This window comes from Delphinapterus leucas, chromosome 1 (genome assembly GCF_059928025.1).
Source record: "Delphinapterus leucas isolate spDelLeu-1000000601 "Yukka" chromosome 1, BTC_Dleu_Yukka2, whole genome shotgun sequence".
In the NCBI taxonomy this organism is placed as follows: domain Eukaryota; kingdom Metazoa; phylum Chordata; class Mammalia; order Artiodactyla; family Monodontidae; genus Delphinapterus; species Delphinapterus leucas.
The window spans coordinates 11936202-11957143 of NC_143129.1; the positions used below are offsets into that span (position 1 = coordinate 11936202).

General features: G+C 35.9%; 1 protein-coding gene across 1 annotated transcript in view; it reads left to right on the forward strand.

The window, feature by feature from the left end:
- Window positions 1-20942, forward strand: part of KCNT2 (potassium sodium-activated channel subfamily T member 2) — a 180760-nt gene that overhangs the window by 127754 nt on the left and 32064 nt on the right. Inside the window, exon 14 of the mRNA XM_089901855.1 lies at window positions 5327-5455. Within this exon, the coding sequence (XP_089757981.1) occupies window positions 5327-5455 (129 nt within the window). The remainder of the gene's footprint in view (window positions 1-5326; window positions 5456-20942) is intronic.

Sequence of the window (20942 nt, forward strand, 5' to 3'; positions counted from 1 at the left end):
CTCTTGGAGCTGTTAACTGAAAATTGGCTCTGGAAGTAATCCAATATTTTACTTCATGTATTTAATGACATAAATGTGCCTATGAAACACACTGTAAGAAAAAGTTATTTTTCAGAATAATCTATGAAGTGATATCAGGCATTCTATGACACCAGTGTCCTACAATGTTTAATGTGACATTTTAATACATTTTGCATATTCCTCTAAGCACATTACTAGACAATAAAAGCTAAGGAAGAATTACTAGGTTAAAAAAAAGACAGCTTTCTTTCTAATACATATTTTTTTAGTAAGTAATAGCAAATGATGTCAATAAACTGATAAACCAAGGACATTTTAGACATCTGCTAATTATTGCCTACTTCAGAAAAACGTAAGGAAGATTTTACAACCACTAAGAACCATTCGGTTTGTTCCTGAATGCCAGAGTTTTACATTGTCATTTTATCATTCTTAACTTTAGCTAAGAAGTTCATAGAGATTTTATTTTACACTAAAATATTTTAATCTTTTTTTAACTCTGTCAGAAACTGAACAAAAGCAATATTTCATACTCTCTGAATCAAGTAATCAGATACTTTTAAAATATATCCATTAAGAGAAAAAAGATATTCATAAGGCTTTAAGTTATTTGATAACTTTAATCTCAAATTAAGCATTCAAGCATTGTGTTGTCTTTTTTGATCGTGTATTTTATGTACCCTCTTCCTCCATGCTTGGCTGAATAAACTAATCCAAAGAGAGTTAAGGCTTTTCTACTGGCCTCTGGGCTAATTATGCCTATGACTATATCTCTGGCCGTGTTTCAAACCATCTGCTTATGCCAGATGAATGCGGGAACAACACAGTAAAGAACCATAAACACTCCTGTTCTCCCGAAAGTTTCCAGACACATTATCTGGGTACTCCGGAAGCCAGGCTTCTACCCCAGACCCCATTGCCAGGCACACGTAATTCTGATCTCTCAAAGAGGGGGTTCAAGGGAGCGATTGTTTGAAGAGAAGTGTTGCCTCTGAGGGGATTTATATCCATAGCAGTCAAATGCTTGCTGTCATTATGCACCAGTGGTTTTCAGATATTTTAGCCACAGTACCTTATGTTTAAACGAAATCTCATGAGAAAGTCTTTGATATATAAGCTAAGTAGAAGGAAAACCATTCTGTAGAATTGGAGAGCAGTAGTTATTACTTTCCTTTCATTTTTGTTTCACTTTTTTTGTTACACATAGAAATACAGGAAATTGTGTTTTTTCCAAAGCTAGCAGCTGCAGAAAGAATGAACTAGAACAATAATTTTCGAAGTAGTAATTGCCCATTTACTTTCTGATGTCAAATGAGATATTTTAATGGTAGGTTTTGCAGACAGGTAAAGAGTATTTATTTACAGGTTAAAAAGAGATTAGAAATTTAAAATATTTTATTCTCTAAAATTATATACCATGCATTCTTCTATTCTTAAAATATACAATCTAATTGTTTTGGTTAATGATTTAAACCCATCTTCTTAAAGATAAATGCTTATATATTCAAGAACTATTATAGATGACTACAATTTTATAGTGATTTACTATTAATGTAATTCTATTCTAGACCTCATTTTATTTGCTTCCCCAAGGAAAACTGTAAGATAAGCAGTATTATCAATCATAATATATGGATGAGACAAGGGCTCAGGAAGGTCAACTGTCCAGTGTTCAGTGGGAATACTCATCTTCAAGCCATGCATACCTCATTAGATTACTCCCGACCCTTTTCCTGTGGTAAATGACTCTGCATTTGTATAATGCTTGAGTTTGTTTGCTTGTTTGGTTGGGTTTTATTATATCCCACTTGAAACACAGATCGCTTTCATATTTTTAATCATTTTTATTAATTCTTATCTGTGTAGATCAGGAAAGCCAATTATTAAAAAAGTTATTACCTAAAATAAAATTAAATAGATATGAAAAAAATCTTCTATGAAAAATGTTCTATGATTGCATCACATAAGACTTAATGCATGGATTTTGTGATATTAAATGGGGCTATCCACATTTTTGGCTCACATCTAACTCTAGTCTATGCCCTGATGAAGTTACAGGACAGATGACCTCTGGACAAAGAATGTGTTGATGAAGAATACAGTAAACATTAGCTATATTGCCACATCTGGCTCTAAAATAATTTAAAATAGTCATTTGCCAAATCTTCAGTTTAATTTCTCTTCCATGAGTGCTTTCTGTTTTTTATTTTGGAAATAATAATTTTAAGTGCCCAAGAATTTGTTTAAAATTTTTCTTTAGCACACACTGAGTTACAAATGAGATTGAATGATGCTAACAGGGGTGCGTGTCACAGCTCCTCTTGGTGGCCCCAATACGTTCATGTCCTAATTACTAGGAGGTTAATACGCCTTGAAAACCAAAGGGCCATTTAAATAAATGGCCTGCAAAAAATGGAATAGATGTGTTTCCTTATGTTCTTTTTTAGATGGGTTTATTTTTTTGAAACTAGCTCTTGGTAAAAGAAATTAGCAATCAACAAAGTAGTCTAGATGATTTATTTAAAAGGTGTTATAGGGCTTCCCTGGTGGCGCAGTGGTTGAGTCCGCCTGCCGATGCAGGGGACACGGGTTCGTCCTCCGGTCCGGGGGGATCCCACATGCCGCGGAGCGGCTGGACCCGTGAGCCATGGCCGCTGAGCCTGCGCGTCCGGAGCCTGTGCTCTGCGACGGGAGAGGCCACAGCGGTGGGAGGCCCGTGTACCGCAAAAAAAAAAAAAAAAAAAAAGGTGTTATAACTTTTAAAGTCTTTGCTATACAAAATAACTAGATGATTTATTGTTATTATTTTTTTATTGAAGTATAGTTGATTTACAATGTTGGGCTAATGTCTGCTGTATAGCAAGTGACTCAATTATAAACATATATACATTCTTTTTCTAATATTCTTTTCCATTATGGTTTATCCCAGGAGATTGGGTATAGTTCCCTGTGCTATACAGTAGGACCTTGTTGTTTATTCATTTTAAATGTAATAGTTTGCATCTACTAGCCCATCCCTCCCCCTTGGCAACCACAAGTCTGTTCTCTATGTCTAGGAGTCTGTTTCTGTTTTGTAGATAGGTTCATTTGTGCCATATTTTAGATTCCACATATAAGCAATGTCATATGGTATTTGTCTTTCTCTTTCTGACTTACTTCACTTAGTGTGATAATCTCTATATGAATGGATAAAGAATATGTGGTACATATATACAATGGAATACTACTCAGCCATTAAAAAACCACAAAATAATGCCATTTGCAGCAACAAGGGTGCAAAATACCTAGATGATTATTTAAATGTTTCACTTGTTAACACCTGACGATCAAACTCAAGGCAGTAATTTCATACGATTTATGAAGTAATTGTTACATATCATGGTGAAATTTGCTTGTATGGGTTGAAAGTCTATCTTCTCACTCAGACCAAAAAATAAACTGAAGAAACTAGAAGCATTTTTCAGTTAATATTCTAACTATTGAGCAGTGTTCTAACAACATGTCAAAATATATGTTAGCAAACAAAATAGTCTCATGATGGTATTTAATACTAACCTATCGGGCTTCCTTGGTGGCGCAGTGGTTGAGAATCTGCCTGCCAATGCAGGGGACATGGGTTCAAGCCCTGGTCTGGGAAGATCCCACATGCCGCGGAGCAACTGGGCCCATGAGCCACAGCTACTGAGCCTGTGCGTCTGGAGCCTGTGCTCCACAACGAGAGGCCACGATAGTGAGAGGCCTGTGCACCGCGATGAAGAGTGGCCCCCGCTCGCCGCAACTAGAGAAAGCCCTCGCACAGAAACGAAGACCCAACACAGCCAAAAATAAATAAATAAATAAATTTATTAAAAAAAAAATACTAACCTATTAATTCACTAATATTTAGATTTACTTAAATATTATATAGAAATGTATTCTACTAGCATCAAGTTTAATCCTAACAAAAAACCAAATACCGTTTGAAATATTTCATTGTAAATTTTAGTCATTTTAGATTTTTTAAAACATTCTCTATTATATTTCGGCTTATAGTTTTTGTTATTAAAAATCTAAAAATGTTTTCATCATGTCCAATAGCATCCATAAAATTTAAGCATATCCAGATATTCTAGAAAATAATCATTTCCCATATTTCTTTAAGGACAGCTTAACTGTACATGTGTATTGAGGACACTGGCAAGATAGATTTTTATTTCCTTTTTTATGGGGGCTTAATGATGTGTTACAAGAAATAACCCTTAAGATGTGATAAGGTGTTCATGCTCTAAGCTATTCTATGTATTTCCTACACACAATAAATACATATTTTGTTTATATTGCAGTCATTTGTGAAGGACTACATGATTTCTATCACCAGACTTCTGTTGGGATTGGACACTACACCAGGATCGGGGTTTCTTTGCTCTGTAAGTTACTAATCTCTGGTGTAGATTATTCTGACAGGCAATTCTGAAAGCCATCTATAATGTACTTTGGCTAACTCTTCTATGTCATTTATTTATTTTTTTCTAATATGTGCTCAAAGAATAGCATCCTAGTTTTTTTTAATCCCTTAAACAATGTTTAGGGAAAACATTATTTAAATTAATAATCCCGAAGATAGCCATTCTGTACAAAATTCAGAACAAAAATGATCCTGAAGGTAGCCGTTCTGTACAAAATTCTGGCAGGTATTTGAGACTGACAGTTTCTGACATAGGATGCTACACTGCCAAGGTAAACAGCGATCATGACATTTAACCTCTCTGTTTTATAAATAAGTATACTGTGCCTAAGTGTATTTAATGAAGTGTCTTGCTAACAAATTCAAATTCATGTTTAGCAAAGAGAGACCAGCACTTATGCCTCCTGTCTGTGAGTCCTGTGCTCCATACTTTTACACATCTTCCTCAGTATGGGTACTAGTAGAACTTTGGATGGACAATTCGTTTTTGTGCTGGACTGTCCTTTGCACTTCAAGATTTGTAACATCAGCAGACACTGTCCACTAAGGTTATTGCAACATTCAAACGAGTCTTTACAGGTTTTCCAACAATTCCCAATCAATTACCAGTGATATTCCAAGTATATGGGACTAATACAGTGCCATGCTGCCACAAATGGAGCAGTTGGTTTCTTAAGTTTGGGTGAACCCAGGGATAAGGCTGAGATGGAATGTAATAAAAAACTTTAATACATGTATAAGCACTTATGAATGCCACTTTGAGATTTCAAAATATCAATAAAATCTACCTTTAAAGAGTGAAAAATTACCATTGGGTTATTTCTTAAAAATTTGATATGTAAATAATTCATCTGATTGTAGATGAAAATCACCGAGGATGACTTATGGATCAGGACTTATGCCAGACTGTATCAGAAGTTATGTTCTTCTACTGGAGATGTTCCCATTGGAATCTACAGGACTGAATCTCAAAAACTTACTACATCTGAGGTTTGGAAATATCAAAATATTCCTGTCTTAATGTTTAATCTTATTGAATACTGCCATTCCTAAGCCTATAAACTTATTTCTGAAATATGTCATTAAATTATGTAAATTATGTCAGGAATTTCATAAAATAATGTTGTCTAAAGGACTGTTTTAGAGTTTGTGGACTTTGGGCTCTGAATGTCTTTTGTAGGTTTTCAGGAAGTAAGTTAATTCTAAGTAACCTTTGGATACATAAGAAAAGTTCTCAGGGCAAGCAAACTAGTTTTCTAATATAATCTTCAACTCCACATATTAGCATTTGGAAAGAGGGAAAACAAAGATGAGTTAGGAAGCATGAAACTCACATTTTTCAAACTCTAGGTTGAGGACTACTTTGAAGCTAAGAAAAAACTCTAGGATCAGTGCCAGACCCTCCGAGAGGAAAGCTCAGTAATTATAAAAGCAAACTAGAGTCTATGAAAATGGAACAGAATTTCTGATGCCTGCGTGTGACCAAAAACATATTCACATTTTAATTTGGTCACACTATGTGGTTCCAACTTATGGTTTATATTCTTGAAAGATTTTTTTTTCTTCAGGTACCTCAAAGTTATTCAAAATTTTAGTTAACCATTTCTTTCTTTGGTCTTATGCAAAATAGAACCTCAACTACGAGGCTCAGATTAATTACATGCATTTTAATAGTCATGTAATCATTACACCAGCTTGTGATTAAAATCAGTGAATCCATGTGTGGAAAAGAAGAGCTTTATAAGAAGCATAAGAGTAATGGAGTAGATTTTTATTTTCTTGATATAATTTATAGTTTGACATTTAAGTAAGTGATATTGAGGCCGGAAGAAAATAGTTCAGTTTTTCTGAGATGCTCTTTAGTGGTTTCACTGCAGCTTCAGAGGTGCTAAAAGAAGCTTTATTGCCAGCTCTGCTACTGAATCTGAGTTTGTCATTGGCTGTGGTCCCCGTGGTTCACACCACAAAGAGCAAGACAAAATCAGAGAAAATCAGGAATGATTGATGGGAGAAACATACCAGAAAGTTAAATGTGTAGGACAGCTTAGCCAGATACGCCTAAAATTTAAAGAACACTGCATCCAAAAAATTATTATTTGATGAAAGGTTAAGAGAAAAAAAGTGCTTTCACACCTAAGCAATTAACCATTTCTTATTTGAACTTGATAAGAACAAAGAAGATTTTCACACAGCAGAATACTATCCTGTTTTTATCTTATAATATGTACTTTGTGAATTTGAACATGGTAACTTCTGCCCTTGGTCAAGTTCATATCCATGTTCAGTCATTATGTATTATTAAGGGATGTTGTATGCTGTTTACAGTACAGATAGGGAAAGAGTAATTGAGTATTTGTACTGTCATCAAGGAGTATTTAATGTTACACTTTGGTCATTTCTTCCTATCACAAACCAGCAAAATGTTTATAAACCCCCAACCCTTTAGCTTATATTAAAAACACACATCCTGGGCTTCCCTGGTGGCGCAGTGGTTGAGAGTCCGCCTGTCGATGCAGGGGATATGGGTTCGTGCCCCGGTCTGGGAAGATCCCACATGCCGCGGAGCGGCTGGGCCCGTGAGCCACGGCAGCTGAGCCTGCGCATCCGGAGCCTGTGCTCCGCAACGGGAGAGGCCACAACAGTGAGAGGCCCGCGTACCGCAAAAAAAAAACAAAAAAAAAAAACACACATCCTTGGAAAAATAAAAGGATACTGGGTTAAATGAGGGTAATACCTGTTGTTTTCCTATACTGAATTCAGTTCATCTTCTGGAACACATATTTTTATTTAGATTTTACATTCTGCCTATTATAGAAAAAAAGGCAATTTAAATAATTAAAGATAAAAATAGGACCTTCAAGCACTTTTACAGCAAAATATATTAATAGGGGCAGAGAAATTAATGCTACTTTACATTTAAAATGAAGTGACTGCTACAGTTGAAAAGGAGTTCTACGTTTATTTTCCTGGCAAATAATCAAAAATAGAACTGTTGAGTTTTATAATAATTGTAGTTTGATACACAAAAGGATGTAAGTTCATCTAGAGAAAGATTTGTTTTTCCTGATCACTGTTAAAAGAATGAGTGTATTATGTGCTTCCTTATTTAAGACATTGAATATTTAGAGTTATTTAAGAGATAGATAACATGATGAACATTATCTATCTTTAATTATAGTTTTGCAAGATGCAAAAGTACCAATAAGGTGAATATCCCTTAAGTCGATGTTCTATTTTTTTTTTTTTTTTTAAAGAGGGGAACATCAATTCAGTATTAACTCAGTAAAGACATTGGGTTTTGTGCAAAGGGGAAAACATTCTCTTTTTCCTGATTATATAAAAACAGAGAATAAGAGCTTAGTGGATCTAATGAAATGAAAGAGTGGCTCATATATTCCACCATCTCTCTCAGATTTCAAATGGTTCGAGAATACTCAAGTGTTAGAATTCAAATAATTTATCGTTGTCCAAAATGCCAATTTTTCTCTTACTTTAATTAAAGAAGGACACCAGAGCTTCCCTGGTGGCACAGTGGTTGAGAGTCCGCCTGCCAATGCAGGGGACATGGGTTCAAGCCCTGGTCCGGGAAGTTCCCACATGCCGCGGAGCAACTAAGCCCATGCGCCACAGCTACTGAAGCCCGCGTGCCACGACCACTGAAGCCCGCCTGCCTAGAGCCTGTGCTCTGCAACACGAGAAGCCACCGCAATGAGAAGCCCGCGCACTGCAACGAAGAGTAGCCCTCGCTCGCCGCAACTAGAAAAAGCCCGCATGCAGTGGCGAAGACCCAAGGCAGCCAAAAATAAAGAAAAAGAAAAAAATTCAGAGAAAAAAAAAGGACACCAGATTCCAGGAGGTAGAAACTCCATTCAATAATTAGAACTGGGGGCTTCTCTGGTGGCGCAGTGGTTGAGAGTCCGCCTGCCGATGCAGGGGACACGGGCCGGTCCGGGAAGATCCCACATGCCGCGGAGCAGCTGGGACCGTGAGCCATGGCCGCTGAGCCTGTGCGTCCGGAGCCTGTGCTCCGCAACGGGAGAGGCCACAACAGTGAGAGGCCCACGTACGGCAACAACAACAACAGCTTAGAATGGAAACATCTGGCATCTTCTTTCTTAGATGGTTCACAGGTCCTCATTCTCCCTAACAGCTCACAGAGCTGTGTTACTGTCCCTCACCCTGCAGGGGCAGTTTGAAAGGTGACTCTATGAAGAGGGTACACAGATGGTCTGTGGACTGGGAGACACGGCACGTTTGCAGGCAGTAGCACCACAGTGAATTCACAGAGCTAAGTGCAAAGGTACATTCTGTGTACTTTACCCTTCAACAGCAGATTGAAGAGTCTTCCCCAGGGAATCTGACCAAGCCACGTGAACGGCCTAATGATACAGACGTGGGAGAGTCTCCAGGTCAATGATCTAGTCAGGGAGCCATGAAACTCACACTAAAAACACCCCACCCAGAGCTTTTAATCAATTTATTAGCCCTATACTCTTAATATAAGAAGACAACTCAAAATTCCCTATTTCAGGGAATAGAATGAAATAGAGATACCAAAATAAACAAACAGAAAGAAAAAACTGAACTTGTGAGAAAGATCACTGAGGGAAAAGAAAATATAAAACATAAAATATAATAAAGACTTCTACTCCTGTTTACCCAAGAGAAATGAAAATATATCCATACAAGGACTTGCACATGAATGTTCTCAGCAGCATTATTCATAATAGCCAAAAATTAGAAACAACCTAAAAGTCCTTCAGCTAGCGAACAGATAGTCAAAATGTGGTGTAGCCGTACAATGGAGCACCATTTAGCAATAAAAGGAAACAAAATGCTTATATGTGTTGTGACTTGGATAAACCTCAAAAACATTATGTCAAGTGAGAGAATAGACTCAAGGGACCACATATTGTATAATTCCACATATTGTTTAATTCCAAAAAAGGTGAATGTATGCGGACAGAAAGTAGGTTAGTGATTGCCTAAGACAGGGTGAGGTGGAGGGAATGGAGAGTAACAGTTAATGAACATGATGGGACTTACTGGGGTGATGGAAATATTCTAAAATCTTTTTATGGTGTTTGTTGTACAACTCGGTAAATTTACTAAAATATCCTTGAATTTTACACTTGAAGTGGGTGAATTACAGGATATGTCAAATATGTATTAGGGAAGTTCTATATTGAAAAGCTGTAATTAATATTATTAGAAAGATAAGATATTATAAGGATAAAAGATGGATAGGAAGCTGTATTTTTAAAGGAACATTTAGAATAAAAAAGAACTCTTGGGGATTGATAGTACGTGAGCAGAAGTGAAAAAGTTTGTACCATAAAGCTGAGGAAGCCACCAAGAAACTAGAGCAAAAATTCAAACATGGAAAATAGTAAAGATAAGATAAAATTAGAGAACTAGTCCAGGAGGTCTAAGAGTCTAAGATCTGAATTTTAAGACTTCCCTAAAGAGGAAATGAAAGCAAATTGAAGAAATATCAGTTTAATAACTTAATCCTAGAACAGAACATGTTCCAAATGGGAAGGGTCACCAGAGGCCCACCACAGTGAATAAAATAGGCTCACACTAAGGCACAGCATCATAAAATTTCAGAACCCTGAAGGAAACGAGAAGATCTTAAAAGAGATGGGAGAGAAAACCAAAGGGTAGGTCACATTCAAAGTATTTCTTTGGATTTCTCAACCAGCAACACTACAAGCCAAAAGACAATGGAACAATGCCCTCGAGAGTTTGAGGGAATATTATTTCCAGAGTAGAATTCCATATTCAGACAAAACTACCAAACTTGTGTTAGGGTAAGATTAATCATATTTCAAAATTTTCTCCAAACATATGCTCCCATGCCTGCTCTCTAAGGAAATTACTTCCACCAAAATGAATGAGTAAACTGAGGAAGTAATCATGTATGCAAAGAAACCAGGCATTTTATGGAAACCTGGCAACAAGTATGAGGCCAAGGCAAAAGTCAAGAAGGTGATGAAAGGACCACCAGGCAAGAAGTGCAACCTGGAGCAGGTCAGAAAGCTTCAGAAAATTTTTCTTCTGGAAAATGGAAGCCGTAGGATACATGATGCATCTCACTGTCTTAAAGAAAGATTAGACAATTGCCAAAGAGTTCAGGGTGGATTACCAAGTACAAATCTAATGAAGCAGTTAATAAAATTAATTAATTAACTCTAGGAATACAATATCACCAACATCAAAAAAGTATGCAGGCAATGAATAGTAACCACATTTCCCATGTATTTCACCTGTAAATTGTAGTCATAATATGCCCTGAATTTTGATCTAACCAAAATTATACTTCAACCATTTTGAAATGATGGGATATGGCAATGGTGGGTGGAAAAGATAGTTACTCTCTCTTCTTCCAGAGTGAGAAGTCAATAGATAAAAATAGAAACTGACAAAAAAAATTAAGAAATGACAGTCAAGCATGTTATATAGAGACACAAAGATAAGGACCTACATGTCTAGCTAAAAGAGGTAAAAGCAGCTGGGTCCTACCAGAGGAAAATAGAAGAGATCATGGTGGGAGCTGCTATTTTTCAAAACTAACCGTAACATTTTCTGACTATTTAAACTATGTATGTATAACTAATAAAAACAACTAATACATTTCCAGCTGTAAACTTTCATTTTCAGACTCATTGATCCTTTCTTCAGTTTATGCTTTTAAATATCCAATTCTATTCTATTCAATTCTATTCAAAATATATGAAATATTTTAAATTTAATGCCAACATTTCATATAAGAATGTAGGAGGGATAAACTAATATAAAAAATCTAGGTCTTGCTTCCTTGTTTTTTCATGGAGTTGAAAAAAAATACATTTTAAAGGCAGATGCAGGTTTTCATGCCACATCGTTTCCTAATCTGACTTCAATATCTTCCCATATTTGGTGTATAGAGAAAAAAGTTAAATTATGTCACTGCTTTGGCTGTGGGAGGAGGGGAAGCACCAAATCCTTTTGCAGATGTCTTTTCAAAGACACGGGATGATAAAAAAATACACATAGTTAAAATCATGAAATTTATAAAAGCCCTGGCACACTTACTCAGTTTTTTCCTTGTGGGCTATAAATTGGTGGAAGGAGGATTCATACAAACATACAGTGGGAGTGCGTACAGGGACTGGAAAATCAGTCCTTGGAGAGTAGGGTACAGCTGGGTCAGCCCCTTTTCACCTAATTGTACAACACCAAGCTGGAATAGACCACTCTCTACATGTCTATTTCCGGGAAGTTTTACAAATACCATACTTTTCTGGTTCAAAAAGTAAATAGAGACTCAACAAGGACTCGTGCTTCTCTTGGGGACAAAGGAGAACAGTATTTCTGTCCACAATATTTTCTCCATAATTCTCAAATTCAGAAAGCTTACTAAACTGATTTGGTGGCAAAACCTCACTTTAACTGTTCTGAGATTTTTCATAATACTTACTTATTCCCCTTAAAATGAATATTCATGTTTTTCATTACAGAAGTGTTTTTATTATAAAATGCTACCCAAGACCCTCTGAAGGTATTACCTACTATTCAGTATATGATACTTCCCAAAATCTGAAAACTTCTGAATTAATAAAAATATTTATTCTCATTTTTTGGTAAGAAAATGTGAAACTGTATTTGCCTTCAGTTTTCCAGTGTAGTGAAAATCACATTTTCTTTAAGTGAACCATAACCAGTGAAGATTTTACTAGAAATTAGAAAGAGGTCATTTTAAAGCATATTAAAATACCAACAGCTTTACAGTATAACCAATAAATTTGTGGAGTATGTTACTCTGTTGTTCACCTTCATCATCAATAAATCCTATATTTTAAAAAAATGTGCATAGGTAATAGTCAACCATCTACCAACCATTAACTTTTTACAATTAAATTGGATGCACATATCTTCGAATTATGGTTTTCTCCAGATGTATCCCCAGGAGTGGGATTGCTGGGTCATATGGTAGCTCTATTTTTAGTTTTTAAGGAATCTCTATACTGTTCTCCATAGTGGCTGCACCAATTTACATTCCCACCAACAGTAAGGGAGGGTTCCCTTAAATTGGAAAGTAATATTTTAAATATATTATTAAGATTAAAGTTTTCGGGCTTCCCTGGTGGCGCAGTGGTTGAGAGTCCGCCTGCCGATGCAGGGGACACGGGTTCGTGCCCCGGTCCGGGAAGATCCCACGTGCCGCGGAGCAGCTGGGCCCGTGAGCCATGGCCGTTGAGCCTGCGCGTTCGGAGCCTGTGCTCCACAACGGGAGAGGCCACAACAGTGAGAGGTCCGCATATGGCAAAAAAAAACCCCAAAAACAAAGTTTTCATTTTATAAAATTACATTAATACAATGATTTTAGTAAGGATTTAGATAAAATAGTTTTGAAACTCAAGCTGCCCATTCTCTGCATTTATTCACTCACTCATTGGGCCAATTGTTAAGAATCTGCAGACAACTAATTTCAAGGAGCCTATATTCATATATTTATTATGCATTTTTTATATTTGTAACAATAGTGAGAATGCTAGATAATGGGTTAGACTTGAGTTATATTACACCAAAGAATATAATTGAAAATTTCACTTCTACCTTTTGAGGAATGAAAATATTATTCCTAAGAAAAAGATAGCATGATTTTTATAACCCCTAAATATTTAGGGTTTATGTGTTGACTGGGCAGATCAATTTTTTTCCTCTATAGCCTATGTGATAACTAAATCTATTTCTATAACGTTACTTAAATGTATACATAGAGGTGAAAAAACAATCTTATTATAAGGTCTAAAGTTTTTAAAATAGTACAGCTATTAATACCAATAGTGATTATTGAATATCAATGATTATGTCAATATCCTCTCATGAATATAGTACTTTCATAAGCTCTTATCAATTGTTTTATTTTCTATTAGCACCGCATTAACTTTCTATCAAATCTTAGACGATTTTAGAAAAAAAAAATCTAACAAGAACAACTTTCTAGCAAATTTTTAAAATATTACCTTATTATTTACCTAATTGTATTCAAAAGTGCTATGATAAATAATCAAACACATAATTAGATGATGTGTTCTGTGGTATCTGTCATATATTGTCCTGTTACTGATTGGTTTGTGTATGTATTGTCTAGTCATTGTTTAAACTGTATTTTGTGTGTTTCTTTTTCCCTCGCTTTGTGTCAGTGTCGAGAAATAGCATCACAAGTAAGTATTTTGTTTGTCTCCCTTTCCTCAAATTGTCTAATGTATTAATTCAGTTATTAAATGAAAAGAATATTAAAGATTGAATTCAATATTTCAGATTTTAAAAGAAAACAAGTAAGGTGAAATGCTTTTAAATGCTCTATTTTCAAGTTAGTGTATTTATATTTCCCTAATATTCCAAATCTTACCTGTTTGTCTTCAAATTATGTTTATGTATTAATCCAATCACATATTTTACTGTGTGGTGTCATTACCAGCTAGTCACTTACTGGCTGTAGATTGTCCTCAAGGGAGGTGCCACCTTCAATGCAATCAGCTGGTACTGAAAGAGAATGGGGGTCTTGATATAAAACATACCTTTAGTTTGCTTCTTATGTAGGCTGGACCCCCTAGAAATGGTTATGGGAACAATAGGACCTGTGATGGATTCCTCTGGGACACTTTCTAATGCTGAATTTATTCTTTAATAGCTTTAATTTATTGTCATGAAGAAGCCATCACTTTAATGTTTGATAATATTAACCTGTGATAATCATTGATTTACTACAATAAAAAAATTCTTAATAATACATTATGTATGTTTACATACACTTCTTATATTCCTGAACCCTTGATGTTATCTTCATGTGATTTGCATTTTTTAATTTTATTTTCCATTTTCTTCATCTAAATCACGATAAATAATTGTCATTATGGCCTTAGTACTTAACACAAACTCCCAAGCATTAAATAGAGTTAAAGAAACTATTACAAATATAAACATTTTCAACTTTAAAAATTGCATTTTGAATGTCAAAGCAGTGGTACCATTCAGCCCACTGGGAGAACACAGTCACAAGTGTAAAAGTTGTGTGCCAAAATTACCAACCAAAGGTACGAGTCTACTTTTGAGCTTGTTGAATTTTGGAGAGAAGTGCTATATTATCATAATACCCAACATTTTGACACAGTGACTGTTGTTTTCTCTACATCAGAGATTTGAATCCATGTAATAAATGCAAATTATGTTTATTAAATTATTTTGAGCATCCTAAATTATTTAAGGTTTAATAATCTCTAGCTTTATTATATTTTTAAATATTCTAATTTTGTTTTCCCATATATGTATTCCTTTGGAATTTACTAAATATTTACTAAGGAGGCTTCACTTTGGGACGTAAGAAAAATGTTTTAGATGCTTTCTGACCTTTTTCACGTGATGGTACATAGAAAATAGGAACGTTTGTTTAGCATGAAGCTGCTCAGGGCGTCCAGCTACCACCACAGGTGGTGCAAATTAAAGTTCTAGTTCAATGCAGAACACAGCTCTGGCACATGCAAGGTTTGGGGAGCTCGTCTTAGGGTTCTTACAGTTGCTTTATTAGAATATGTTTTGTAGTTCTTTGAGCTCAAATGAGATCAAACATATATTTCTAAAATTTTAAATTTATACCAGCATTTGACCTGACCTGATTCACAAATAAAATTTAATTTTATTTATAATGAACTGGCAGACATTATTTTAGGAAATATTTTAGGAACATGTCACAGGCCAAGTTGCTTCACTTTGCCTCTACTGAAGGCTTTCTAAGGTGTGAGTCCAGATCTGCTCCATGGTGGTAGAAACACTAGTTAGTGGTCACACCATGTCCCAGTAAGAACAAAGTTTTCATCTGTGAAAAAACTTTATAGCTTCATGTTTGAAAGTAAAGTTAATTTTTTAAATGTACGTTTTGGCTCTATTGTAGTTTTCCATGTTGATTCTAAGTGTTGTTCTTCACTTTTTATTCAGATGCCAAGCTTCACTATCTCCTCTTTTCTCTAACTTACCATTTCAGATGCAGAAAATCAAAGGTTTGGCTCATTTCTGACTTTTCGTAGCCAATTACAAGTTGACTCATAACTTTTTTCCTCTGATTGCTTTCTTTCTCATGGTTACTATTCGCGGTCTCAAAATCCTCCAGTCAATTCCCTATATAAATAAAGTGTCTTCCCTTTAATTTGCTGGGAAGTTTGAGTCTTCCAATATAAGTATCCTTCTCACAATCCTTTTTATGAAGAAAAAGCTCTAATTGTACTTTAGATATTAAAATATGCTTATCCTTGTAATTCCAGTTTTTTCTTATACAGTTTCCGTCCTTTCCACCTCTAGTTTTGTTTTGTTTTGGTTTTTTCTCTCTCCCTTCAAATATGTTCAGGTTTCCCCAAATCTCAAGAAATTTTTCTTCTTTTTTTCTGTTTTTTCTTATTTTACTCTTGCTGTTAAACTCTCAGAAGACTTCATACATGCTGTCCATTCTATTCCTTATCTCCCAGTTTTTCCCCCACTACTTTATCAATACTGTTCTTCAATTATTAAAAATCTCTTTTAGCCAAAATCATTGGCCTTTTAAATTAGTTGTAATTTGTTTAAGCACTGTAGAACCTTTAACAGGGTTCATTATCTCTTCCATCTTAAAATTCTCTTATCCTTAGTTTTCATATCATGAATTACTCCTATTTTCCCTGTTTGCACTGGTTTATTTCTTTTCCCCCTTTTTTGCTTTTCAGTTTCTGCCTATAACAGCTCATTTTAGATGCTGCTACTGTGATCTTCCATCTGAAGGTTCATCTAATCTCCTGTCGCTGGATTGGCTCTAGAACGCAGGACCCCAAGGAGAGGCAGCGATCACCTTCGCCTCCTACCCTGGGATGGGGCTTCATCTTTAGATTCCAGAAAGTACTTCATTATCTACCTAAGGGTGGGCTAAAGTTCACTGCAGGTCATCTCTCCCAGAGCATTAATCTCGATCCCTGAACAATGCTAAGTGCTTTCTTGTTTTATTTAATCTGCCCAGCAGGCTAATACGGTGGATGATATTATTCCCACTTGTAAATGAGCAGAGACTTAGACACATTAACTTGATAAAATAAAAACTTAGGAAGTAGCAGACCTGGATTTGAACTTTATCACTTTCTGACATCAGAGCCTGTTTTTTTTAATCACTAGGTTTCGCTGTAGGAGCTTCTACCAATTTCTGGCCACCTCTCTCTTTTCCACCATCTGCTTTGAGATCCCAAAGTGCTTTGTTTGGGAATCAACGTGGGAATTGCCACTTGAACCAAAACTGGGGATTTGGAAAAGGCTTTTCCTCTTTTCAACACATGGCTTTGTAGCACTCAATGTATCTTGTGGTTTCAATGATTACTTCGGGGTTGAGGGATGGCAAATTTTTGTTCTCTGCGCTCTCTGTTCTAATTCCTAAACATGAATAACAAACTCATTATCTGCCAGATACTTTCTGTCTTATAATCTTCCAGAATTAGATATTTACTGAGCACCACCAAGGTCCAGATGTTCTCATCTAGGTGCTTGGAATGAGTCAGTAAACATACCAGAAAGATTTCTGAGAAAGTGGACATGAACACTTTATGCCTATTCTTGGATTTAATTACTTCTGGGTGGATTTACGATATCCAAATTCTCTTCCCTTCAGTGTCTTGTGTAATACACACAGATTAACAGTGCCTAATCGTGGATGTTTGATGCCAGTCATACCAAGTCAATTGCTTGTGACCGAATTTTAAGTTCCTATATTCTAGCCATTCCTTATTCTCCTCTGTCCCTGTTCCTGGGAAGATTCATTTATTCAATTCGTTTGTCTGACCGTAAAAGCACTAGACATGGAGCCAGATAATCTATGTTTAACCTTCTTTTACTAGCTGTGTGTGAACTTGGGCAATTCTCAACACATAGCAGAGTGGAGGTTAAGTAGGGAGGTTTATTATTATCACTTCATCAGTTAGAAAAAAGGCAGAAATGTGTTAAGTGAATCGTTCATAGTTAATGGCAAACAATTCTGTGCCAACGTACATAGAGTAACATAGATCTCATCTCATCATTTTTCACTGCTTCTTCGTTTTTGAGTGGATAACACTGCTTCAGAAAATGTCTGTCAATACACTTAAATTTATAAATGAAATAATAGGCAGTATTCCTGTGATTTGGATAAATACCTTGTAATATTATCAAAAGTAGATATATTCACTAACCTCAAGTGCATTCTAATTCATACACACACACACACAGGCGCACACACATACACACACACCATGGGTCTCAGCTCACCTGTAACTTTCTTTCACTTTTCTCTTATAAAAATTTGACTCGAATATTTTTAGTCCATTTTATTATTCTTTTTTATAATATTTCCTAGCTCTACTAATTCTTATCTTATTTTCAATGTCAGGAAAGCATTTCTTACTTGCATTATTTACGTACCTTAACTTAAGACTCTCACTGGCACGGGACTTCTCTGGCGGTCCAGAGGTTAAGACTCTGAGCTTGCACTGCAGGGGGTGGTGTGGGTTCCATCCCTGGTTGGGGAGCTAAGATCCTGCATGCTGTGTGGCTTGGGGGAGGGAGAAAGAGAAAAAACAGTCTCACTGGCACACTTATTAGCAAGAAGCTATTTAAATGCATCCAGTCTATTTGTTTTATTTTAACTACATAGTCATGGCTTTCTGTTCACTTAATATCTTAAACTGCACGACATCATTCTTTCACTTTACCCAGCCACAGGAAGTAAAGTAAGCCTTTAGTCACAACTTCTTGTTGCATGGGTGCTGGAGTCTACAAAATCAGAACTGAATAGAAAGTTATAAGGTTGATCTAAGCCATCTAGGTCTTAATAAGGGAGTGATGATCACTCAGCAACAGTATACTTGGATCAATAATACCGTTTTATATAGATTCTTTACATAAGAATATAAATATTCATATCTACCAAGTCTTATACCATTGAATCTCTTCCTTAGTTAAGACATTACATATATCATAGAAATTTTCTTTCCACAGTCTCATTTATTCCTAACTGTTATATGCTTTAGGGTGGTGGTTCTCAAATGCTGAAAAAGAGAAGAGGACTCTGTGTGTGTGTTGCGTCTGTGTGTGTGTGTGTGTGTGTGTGTGTGTGTAAAATGTTTGGGTATGGTGGAATTGATGCTATACTCATATTGAAATCACTATAATAGTTTTTCATAACTTTATATGCTTAGATGTTTTCTTCTGTACTGTAAGATTCTGGAGGTGATAGAATGATAGCCCCCTTCACCTACCCTATAGTATGTAGGGTCTACACACACACATATACATGTGGTTGAAACCATTGCTTTAGGCTGTGTATTCCTGTAATTCTAGAAAATTCTAGAAAATGATGAGTGAGAATTGTACTGTGAAGATGACAGAACTGGCAATGAAACTATGATTCTGATCATGTAAACTATCTGAATGCCTTCCTTTCTTGCTGTGTTGAACCTGTGTGCTTAATAAGTACTCTTCCATTTATTGATTTTTCGTTTATAAGTCAAATTTGGAGTTTAAAACTATTCGGGTGTATAAGAAAATTCTCTACACACACATATATAAGTATGTACAATACATAAAAACCAAATCATATGTACCCCAAAAGGACATTTTATGTAGAAAGAGAATATGTTGACGCATTTGGTTATTTCTAGATATAAAATGAATCATTTGGTTAAAGAAAACTGCTTTTTAGTTTCCTTAATGAACTGAAAGTTAATGAGGATGAAATTAGTCTAGACTTGAGCCAGACTTTGATTCTAACCTACCAGACACATATCGACATGAAATACAACAGTCAATATTAAATAACCATTAGAAGAGTGAAGAGATGCCTTGAGACCTACAAAAAACGTAGTTACAAAATGTACAGTAGTGATAATTTTGATGCTGATAATATTATTACTTCACCTTAAAAATACATTATTTTGAGGAGAAAATAAATGTTATAGCTTCAGAAAAGATAAAAACATTCCACTGTTACACAGTGAAAGGTCACCTGAGTTCATAAGAAAAACAATGAAAGAAAGTAGTGCTGCCGCATTGATAGAGCTATATGATATAGAAACATGACATAATTCAGGTAATTTCACTGAACACTTAAAATGCATTTCTGAACACCACAACTCAAAAAAACATTATGTTAGATATATTAACTAGTAAATATTTCAACTTGCTATTTAGAAAATTGACTTCTCAAGATCACCAGTAATTTCTGTAACATACTCATATGAGTGGAAGATGCCTAACCTTTATTAAAAGAAACAAACTTCCATCATAGGGCAATGCTATGGTCCTAGATAAAGTAATGACCTTTTATAACTTTTCTTCCTCTTCCTCATGTCTCTGTAATGATAGATATTATTTATGACATGTATGTTAGAGCAGCGGTCCCCAACCTTTTTGGCACCAGGGACCGGTTTCGTACAAGACAATTTTTCCATGGACGGGTCATGGTGGGGAGATGGGTCAGGCGGTAATGTGCGCGATGGGGGCGGCAGATGAAGCTTCAGGCTCACCCACCGCTCACCTCCTGCTGTGCGGCCCGGTTCCTCAGACGGGTACCAGTCCACAGTGCGGGGATTGGGGACCCCTGTGTTAGAGGGAAGAAAAGCTACAGTAGGAACTATTTGACAATATTCATCACCCCTTCCATTCCATGAAAAATACATCTTCCTGGACTCCAAGATAATCCATTTTTCTACCTTCTCTCATATTCTTAATTTCTCACTTCTCTTCTACGTCATACTCTCCAACTGAAGATATTGAGGTATAAAATTTGAAATTAGGGAATTATCGCTAAACCACATCTATCTTTTCATTATTGTATCCCACGTGCCTTGGACAGTGCCTTGCACAAGTGTTCAGTGTATGTTTCTTGAAATCAGACACAGATCTCCTTCTCAACATAGAGTCATCCTTTCAAATCTACACAAATTTATATAATTTTCTTTGTACCACATCTGTCATAAATTTTGGCCCTTAATTATCGTATTACCCTTAATTTTATGTAAATGTTTATGGATACATGCCTTGTAATTGCTGCTCTGATGGTGTGAGCATGAGACCAAGGAGGATAGTTTCTTGCACTGGAAGCCGTGGACAACTTAACTGCTGTGAGTGGTTCAGAGTCTCCAGGAGGTCCTAGAGGAGGCCTCTGCAGTGAAGGAATCTGGGGGTAGAGGCAGAGGAGGGAAAGGTGAAACTAATGCAGTTGTCTGTTGTATTGCAATTTGGAGAGAATTTAGAGTCTTTTCTTGTAATGGACCTCATTCAGTGTAGGCCAGTTTGTGAGTAGCAGCATAAATGAGCTTTAAAAAAATTGTAAATGACAAATACGTTGTCTCCAGAACCCAAAGGCCTAAAAGTATTAGATTTGTCTTAATATTGTCGGTACTTACAGATCAATAATTATTTCTCGACAGTGTCAGAGATAGAGAAC